Source organism: Mesoplodon bidens, assembly GCF_964165515.1.
Source record: "Mesoplodon bidens genome assembly, chromosome: 6".
Classification (NCBI taxonomy): domain Eukaryota; kingdom Metazoa; phylum Chordata; class Mammalia; order Artiodactyla; family Ziphiidae; genus Mesoplodon; species Mesoplodon bidens.
This window is the reverse complement of record NC_138162.1, coordinates 12154862-12164347: the sequence shown is the minus strand read 5'-3', so window position 1 is coordinate 12164347 and position 9486 is coordinate 12154862. Positions and strand designations below refer to the sequence as shown.

Below are 9486 nucleotides of genomic sequence, written 5' to 3'. Positions count from 1 at the left end.
GATTCTTGATTTGGCTGATCATTTTCCCATGATTCAAGTTAAAATACTTGGCAAAAATACCACACAGGTGATGTTAGCAGAGAGTTTTTGAGTACCTGTTACGGGAAGCTAACCTTTAAGGTGAACCCTGAAAAATGAGAAGGGATATCCATTCTCTTTTGTACTTCCCTGTATCATTTAACTTTTTTTAACATTGTTATGAAAATAATAAAACTGTTTTGAAAACAGGAGAGTGGAGAATAGAGCAGTCCTGGCAAAGAGAACAGTACAGTGTATAGAAGCCCTGAAATGGGAAGACTTGGCATCTGGAAGGAACTGAAAGAAGGGCAGATTGACAGGAGCGTCAGGAGCCATGGGGACTAGGGGGAGGGAGCCGGAGAGTCAACAAGACTAGCTTGAAGGAGGGCTCTGGAGACCAGGCCACGCAGTCTAGATTTTGTTTCTCTAAGAAAAGGAAGCTTTTGAAGAGGTTTAAGCCATTTCGTGTAGGTTGTAATACAAGTAAAACAAAACCACTCTGCATCTTCTTACTGTGAGCCTAGCTTGTTGGTATTGGTAGGCATGCAAAAATGTGACAAAGCTATGACATTGATAAAGAAGTCAAGTTTTTTTCCCCCAGCTTTGTTTACATCATAATTGACGAAAATTGTGTGTGTGTATATATATATAAGGTGTATAATGTGATGATTTGATATACTATACATTGTGAAATGATTCTCACAAGCTAATTAACACATCCTCAAGAAGTCAAGTTTTAAGTTTTCTGTTGTTTTAATCAGACTTTATATCTCAGAGTCTCACAAGTCTGTGTGGTTCGTCTTTGTTCTCAACTTCCGTGCAAGGACATTTATCCCCATTTAAGTGTCACAACCCTTTTAAAATGAGTTTCCCGATGAAGTCCCCAGTGTCTTGGTTTGAACTCTATGCTGCTTGCCATCGTGTTAAAATAAGTGCTTGTTTCAGAGTAAGGGCAGGTGTGCTGCCTAACATCAGAAATGCCGCTCTGGGCAGACCAAGTCTCTCCCTCAGTGAGTGGAAGAGTGAAGTTGCCTTCCATGGTAAAGACCTCAAAGGTCTGGTCCTTTGCTCCAAATGCCCTTACCTTTCCAACAATAATTTTCTATCCTTTTCTCATTTATTACTTAGTCTGATTTGCTCTTCAGCTCTGCTTTATTCCCAGTTATTTCTTTGCTCAGCCCACCTCCATCATCTTGTTCGACAGAAGCCCACCCACCTTCTTGACATTTGGAAGGCTTGCTACATCACGTCATGCCTTAAATAATATTTCCAGTTCTCTTTTTCTATTTTGAAAACTAGACATTTTTCCCGGTTCTCAGGGAGATATTTTTCCATAAAGCTGTGGAAGATGTATAAGTGAGTAACATCTGTAAATAGAAGTGAAGTAAAGGAGGGTTTTGTACTATTTTAAGTATTACTGCAGGCGTTACTGTAATACTTTAAACATTCCTTCAAACCTTAGAATACATAAAGTTCTTCTGTAACTAACCATGTTTTTAGCAACAGTGAGGAAGAAGAACATTTTTACTAAAATGAAATAACAGTTAAGGAGGTAAAATGATTTAACAAAGGTCTTATGATTTGGGAAAGATGAAACATACACTTGAGTATAGGCCTGTTCCTACTCAGTTTAAATCCTGCCCTCCCTACGAAGCCTGTTCCTGGCTCCCTCAGGAAGACCCAGGCTTTCTTGTTCTTGTGTTCCCACTGGTCTTTCTAGCTAAGGCATTTTACGGCTCTTGTATACTGGTTGTATGAGAGGCTCCTCAAGAACAGGCACAGTGTCTGACATAGAGTAGGCATTGTTCAATATTTCTTGGTTGAATGAATGAATGTTATAAAACACAGCTGAGATCTGAGTTACTGCAGATCACTAAATTTCCTAGTATTCAGATAGGAGAGTTGAAGGATGAATTTAATATACTGAGGAAACTTCTGTATATGCTTTTGATCCCCCACCCCTTCCCTCTTTGCCTGTCTGTTACAGATGCCTGAGGAACAGGCATTCAGTGTTCTGGTCAAGATCATGTTTGACTATGGTCTCAGGGAACTTTTCAAGCAAAACTTTGAAGATTTACATTGCAAATTTTACCAGTTGGAGCGCCTCATGCAGGTAAGTAGAGAATCCAGCTTTGCATTTGCCAGTAGGAATGCAGGACTGGGAAGAGCGGGATTGATGAAATGGTGCCAAGGAGCAGGGGGCGATTTCTAGCCCTCCAGGGTTAAGGACAGGTTTTAGGTTTTTCATTTCTCTCTATGTAACAATGATGCCAAGATTAATAAGGTGTTAACCCGATGGGTGTGAGCCGGGTTTTCAATCTCATAAACACCCAAAAGATCAGATGACTGTAGGAGCCTTTAACACAGCAAACTCAGTCAAGAAATATTCACCAAGCTAACTGGTTAGGAATCTTATAACAAAAGTGAAACAAACCTTCCCAAACATTTCATAACTTGGAAAGAAAAACTGTCCTTCCAAATATTTGTCACCATTTGGGCATTCCTCTTCAGAGCTACTTTGTGGACTGGAAACGAGAGCCGAGTGCCAGTTTAATACCAGATGATAAGTGTTCTTCTCAGCACTTTGGCAGTTTTTAGAAAAACACAAATATGTGACTTTTTGGGCCTATTTCTGGCAGATTTATGACCCTCCTGAGAGAGAGTTAAACAGCTGCATATGTGCCCAAGACTAATTAGTTTGCTATTTCAGGAATACATTCCTGACTTGTACAACCACTTCCTGGATATAAGCCTTGAAGCACACATGTATGCCTCCCAGTGGTTTCTTACGCTCTTCACTGCAAAATTCCCTCTCTACATGGTCTTCCATATCATCGACCTGCTTTTATGTGAGGTACGTATCAGAGACCACAGCACTTTGGCTTTTGTTTGTAGTGTCCTTCCTGTATCAGCTCTGTTAAAACAGAATTTGTTCTTCTCAGTTGTTTTATTTCATTGCTGGAAAATCCAGGTTTACGTTACTCTTCCTTGGGCTGATGCTAATAATCATGTTTTGTCAAAGGTGCTCTCTGCTAAAAAAAAAAAAAAAACACATTTGTATTAGTTAGGTTTGGCTGCATTGAAGAAATCCAAAATAACAGTGACTAAATCAAGTAGAGGTTTATTTTTCTTTCCCATGTAAAAGAGATCAGAAGGTTGGCAGTAACCTACCTTCCTCAGAGTGCAACTCTGTTCCGTATGGCTGATTAAGCTCCAGCCACTGTCTCTATATTTAAGCTAGGAGGTTTAGGGGTTTGGGAAGGTTGCATCCCCTCTTTTAAAAGACATTTCCTGGAATTTCCACCTGCATTTCTTCTTAACCTCTTATTGGCCAGAAGTTAGGTACATGACCATACCTAGCTTCTAAGGGGAGTTGTTTTTTTTTATTTAAGCTGACTAGGAATTTGCTAAAACTTGGGGGTCTATTACTGATAGAAAATAGATATTATAGTAAATAACAATCTTTGCCTCAGCTTAGTTTTGGGTTTTAGGGTGTGTGTGTGCCTAAGAAGAAAAAACTAATTTCAAAAATAATATATGTTATAGAAACTATAGAAAGTATAAGCAAAAAGATTTTAAAATACTTCTAATCCCAGTCTAGAGGGAAACTACTTTTAACATTTTGGTGTATATTCTTTCTGCCTTTTCATATATGTGTATGTGTAATTTCTACATGGAACAGTTTTTTTCATATGGAATATTATGTAATAATGTATATTATGGTTTTATATGTATATAAAAATACATAAAAATACGATTATGCTTATATGCTATCTGGTAACCTCTTTTTATCTCATATACTTGACTATCTGTAGACAGACCACCTCCACATGTATACCATCCTTATTTTTAATTACCCCATATTCAAAACATATAAAAATCCATTAAGAAATTTGTATCTTCTAACTAGCTTGAAACATTATAAGAAACAGCATTTCAGATATACCATTATTCTTTTTTTTTCCAAAGAAGATGTTGGGGGTAGGAGTTTATTAATTAATTTATTTTATTTTTGCTGTGTTGGGTCTTCGTTTCTGTGCCAGGGCTTTCTCTAGTTGTGGCAAGCGGGGGCCACTCTTCATCGCGGTGCGCGGGCCTCTCACTATCGCGGCCTCTCCTGTTGCGGAGCACAGGCTCCAGACGCGCAGGCTCAGTCGTTGTGGCTCACGGGCCTAGTTGCTCCGTGGCATGTGGGATCCTCCCAGACCAGGGCACGAACCCGTGGCCCTTGCATTAGCAGGCAGATTCTCAACCACTGCGCCACCAGGGAAGCCCCATTATTCTTAATTAATCCCAAGTATCCCATTCTTTGGATATATCATAATTTATGTAACCAATTCCTAATTTCAAACCTTTGTCTAGTTTTTCACTATTATAAACAACCATTAGTTAAGTAGTTACTGTGGGCCTGGTGGCATGCTAAGTAACCTACATAAACTTTTCAACTAATTAGTTCAGAAAACCATTGGGAGACTATTTGTTATGGAACTTGAGGCCCAGAAACTTTAAAAGTTTAACACTGTCAGCAGATTTTAGGGCCTCCCCTGAGCTGTCCTTTGCCCCACTACTCCTAGAATGATTAGATTAAGAAAGGCAGATTAGAGGGAACCCTGAGCAGATTCAGTTCTGGGACATAGGGCTCATGGACAGAGTGATTGTTGTACTTGGAGTGAGCAGTGTAGAGTACAGGAAGAGCCACCAGGAGTTATTTCCTGAGAGATCACAATTTTATGACTCTAATGTTTTAGTTCGGAAGCATAGAATACTTTGAAAAGCATTCTTGAATTGCGAGAATAGCTCTAGAAAAGCTCTTCTCTCAAAAAAGTGGGAGACTGGGTCTACCTTAAGTGGCTTTTCAGTGGTTGCCCTGTAATTTTTTTCCCCAAGATATTTTCGGGATTCATTTCTTAAGTTTTTACAATTTGTCTAAAAATTGTGGGATATTCTGAAGACAAACAGCTTTTAATAATCCATATATAAACACTGAAAATGTTTTCTGTGTTTTCTTTTAGGGAATAAGTGTTATTTTTAATGTCGCCCTTGGATTATTAAAGGTACAGTGCACATTTATTTGTAAGCTGGGTTATCTGGTATTCCTTGTTCAGCACTTGCAATATCTTGGTCTTAATCTCATTCTGAACAGCCTCTCTGCTCTAGCATTGTCCTTGACAGTGGATATGTGCAAGTAGCTCTGCAAAGGCTACAAAGTATCTTCTGGGGATTATAAAGGTGCTGGGATTATAAAATCCTTCTTGGGCATCTTCATAGCAGAAAATTTTTTCTGTACATGGTTGTATTTTCTTCTTTCTTCAAGACTTCCAAAGATGACTTGCTATTGACAGACTTTGAAGGTGCGCTGAAGTTCTTCAGGGTTCAGCTTCCTAAGAGATATCGCTCAGAAGAAAATGCAAAAAAATTGATGGAATTAGCTTGCAACATGAAGGTAAAATCATTTTTGCGTTAATTTAGATTCCTTTGTTAACGTCTTACTCTTCCTGATCAAATTGTCAACATTTATAGTACATTAATAATAATGTTTTCTTTTGTATTGTATAATTTTCTAAATACTTTCATATATATTACAGCCTATGAATTAAATCTCAGGTTTCATGATTTCTACTGTGCTGTCCTTTAACTTTCAGTATTTGTTGTTATGGTCAGAAATTCCCTAAAATGAAAGTAATAATACATGAAGGAAACTTATTCACTATTTATCACTTCCAGTGAAGCATTTATGATTTGTATCATTTTTTAAGGTTAAAAAAAAAGAAGAATCTCCTTGTGTTCATGTTATAAAAGTTTTGTTTTTAAAGAAGAAAAAGTAATTGAGGGAGTTTAGTTTGGAATTTGAGAGGTGGAGGCAAATGGGAGACAGAATAAATAGCTGTATTGAGATGCTTCTAGGGTGCATAAAAGACTGACTGTCATATTTACTCAGTGTGTCTCCAGAGGGTAGAATTGTGATCAGTGTGTCAGGGGCAGATGTGGTAGGAGAGAAGCTTCACTATCTACTGAATGGGAATCAGATCTGAATTCAAAGTTATTTCACCTATTTAATGCACAATTTCCTCATCTGTAAAGTAATATTGGATTTCTGGTTCTGATTATATGTCAGACTGAGCTAACTCAGGCTACTCTTCTTTAAACATTTGGAGATGCTAAATAAAGTATGATCCAAGAAATGTTTAAATACCTGGATGAACTTGAAAGAAAAAAGAGAAATACCCAGGTGCCTTAAACAACGTGGCTCAATGTATTGTGTGGGATAATAAAAGAGCATTCCAAGGGAATATAGAACCATAGGTAGGTATTAGGATTTTACTACTCACGAAGACAAGACATGATTTGGGGCCTTCTGGAGGCCCCAAAATGAAACTGAAATCTCTGCATAAAGTTAGGACTTTGGAATGGCTACCCTGTTTGTAAAAGCAGGAATACAAAAACTACATATTAGTCTGAGAAATAATAGGAATCATGATATAAAGTGAATGGGGGATTTGGTGGGGGGGAAGGAAATAGAACTTCTAGAAATTAAAATAATCATTAAAGTTATCATTCAATGTAAAATGTTACATCCTTCACAAGTATTATGGATAACATTTAATGATATTTTACCATGTGCTAGGTACTGTGATTAAGTGTTTTTATGTGTGAGGATTAACTATAGTATATGTACAGTGCTTACCTTAGTGCCTGATAATTAGTAAGGGTTTAAGAAATAATGGCTACTACTATGATTATTTCCTCCCTGGTTTTTCAAGCAGATACAAACTCTTTTCAGTAACATTTACACCAGTGATGGGTTTGCGCACAGCACACAGCCAAATGAGCTCTGAGCTTCTTGGAGTTGCTCTTTCTATCCCAACCTGGTTTAGCATACAGGAGGATGCTGACTCTTACTTATGATTTCTTCCTCTCCAAAACCCGCTTCTTCCCCAGTGTCCCCATCTCCAGTTTGTGGGACCTCATTGCTCAGGCCTGAAAACTTGATACCATCCTCTTCTGTTCTTTCTTTCACACTTAACATCTTCATATTCCACATCCAAGCCCTATCATCAAAATATATCCTGAATCTGATCACTTCTCAACCCTTTCGTCACCAATGCCCGAGTCTAACCATCTCATCACTTCTCTCCTGGAATATTGCAGCCTATTCCTTGGTCCTTCTGTTTCCACAGTGGTTTCCTCCCAGACTCTTTTTTTTTTTTTTTTTTAAATGAAAGCTTATTTATTTATTTATTTGTTTGTTTTTGGCTGTGTTGGGTTTTGTTTCTGTGCCAGGGCTTTCTCTAGTTGTGGCGAGCGGGGACCACTCTTCATCGCGGTGTGTGGGCCTCTCACTGTCGTGGCCTTTCCTGTTGCGGAGCACAGGCTCCAGATGCGCAGGCTCAGTCGTTGTGGCTCACGGGCCTAGTTACTCCGCGGCATGTGGGATCTTCCCAGACCAGGGCTTGAACCCGTGTCCCCTGCATTGGCAGGCAGATTCTCAACCACTGAGCAACCAGGGAAGCCCCTCCCAGACTCTTTTTGATCTCATCTCTCCCTTGCTTAAAACTCTAATGGCTTCTTATCTGAGAATAAAACTCAGGTTCTTGCCTTGGCCTGCAAGGCCTGGCACCATCTCACCTCTGACAGTGTGATTTCAGCTACTACTACTTTTCCCCCTTAGACTTTCCCCTTCAGACACCCTGGCCTCCTTGCTGTTCTCAAACATACTGAGCATGTTCCCTCCTCAGGCCTTTGTACTGGCTGGTCTCTCTGCCTGTAACGTTGTTCTCCTTGATGTCCACATGGCTTCACCCTCACCTCATTCAGTCTTAGGCTCAATGATCATGTCATCAGAGAGGACTTCTCTGATTACAGTGTCTAAAGTAGCAGCTCCCCCCCCAACTCTTACACCCTGTCTCCTTTATCCTGTCATATTTTCTTCATGTCATTTATTGATACTTAACATTATTTTATATGTTTGATTATTATCTGCATGCCCCCTGTCCCCATGCTGGAATTAAGCCTGAGACAGAGGGGACTTTATCTCTTGTTTATTGCTGAATTCCCAGCACAAGAACAGGATCTGACATGTAAATATTGGTTGAATGAGTGAATAAATGAATATTCTGTTGAGCTTCTTCCAAGTGTTTTACAAAGAAGAGTTAACATGGATTTGGGCAAGGCTTAAAAATAGCTTCTAGCTGAAGGTTTACCTTTTGGGTTTTCATTAGCTTGAAACACTTTAATAATAAATGGATTCTTTATTTCCAAAGTCCAGATGGGAGGTGTCTAATGTCTTTTTCCTTGCCTGTGCTTCCAAAGAATTAAGGTAGACAAGGCCGCACAGCACACGTTATTATTTGCTTAGATACGTAATTCCTTTTGGTGTTGGAGAGCCCTGCATGGCTAGTGTACACTTTGGATGATTTCCCCTACTTGCACATGGTTTCAGGTGAGAAAAATAGTAATTTTTCTTGAAATTGACTCATCATGGAAAGCCTACAGATTCACCAGGACATGAGAGAGTGAGCTTTTTCTGCTAAAAGGTGGAATATGGTGTGTACAGTTTAGTTAGTGATGATTAGTTTCACTCTGGCAGCTATACTTAATACCAAAAAATATTAAAGGAGATATAGGCAATAGTTGAGCCAATTATTGGCAAAAGACTTCAGTCACAGTGATAATTTGTCAGCTCAAAAATAAGATAAATCATTGGCAAGCTCAGTTATGAGCCCTGCATTATGTAGACTGCATGATGGAGGAGGGCCTCAGTTAGCACAGAGAGTGCATAGGATCTTCTGGTTGTTTGGAGACCCTCTAGCCATGGAAAAGGGGATTCCTGCTAGGTGAATGCTCTGGAAACTAGCTTTTGAATTTCTTAGTGTAGAATTTAGAAAGGAACACTGGCCTTGTAACTCATTCAGTCCCATTCCGTTATTTTTTAATTTAAAAAAAAAGTGTTTTTGTTTTTTTTTGTGACTCAGTTTTCTGAGTTGTACTTCCTACTTAAGGTGGGAATAGGGAATGCTTTACCTCTCATGCCAGTCCAGGAAACAGATACCTATTCTTGTTGTTGCCTCTTGTTGTGTTTTAGCAGTTACGGTGTTGTAATTTCCAGTATTTGTACAGATTTTATAAGAATCTCATGGGCTTCCCTGGTGTCTCAGTGGTTGGGAGTCTGCCTGCCGATGCAGGGGACACGGGTTTGAGCCCTGGTCAGGGAGGATCCCACGTGCCGCGGAGCGGCTGGGCCCGTGAGCCACAACTATTGAGCCTGCGCGTCTGGAGCCTGTGCTCCGCAACGGGAAAGGCCACGATAGTGAGAGGCCCGCGCACCGTGATGAAGAGTGGCCCCTGCTTGCCACAACTAGAGAAAGCCCTCACACAGAAACGAAGACTCAACACAGCCAAAATAAAGAAATAAATTAATAAACTCCTACCCCCAACATCTTCTTAAAAAAAAAAAAAAAAAAAGAATCT

General features: G+C 39.5%; 1 protein-coding gene across 4 annotated transcripts in view; it reads left to right on the top strand.

Moving 5' to 3' along the window:
• Positions 1 to 9486, top strand: part of RABGAP1 (RAB GTPase activating protein 1) — a 152968-nt gene that overhangs the window by 118858 nt on the left and 24624 nt on the right. For all 4 annotated transcript variants that reach the window (XM_081236283.1, XM_081236284.1, XM_081236286.1 and 1 more), the window contains 4 exons: positions 2006 to 2131; positions 2729 to 2872; positions 5031 to 5072; positions 5333 to 5461. In XM_081236283.1, coding sequence (XP_081092409.1) covers positions 2006 to 2131; positions 2729 to 2872; positions 5031 to 5072; positions 5333 to 5461 — 441 coding nt within the window. The remainder of the gene's footprint in view (positions 1 to 2005; positions 2132 to 2728; positions 2873 to 5030; positions 5073 to 5332; positions 5462 to 9486) is intronic.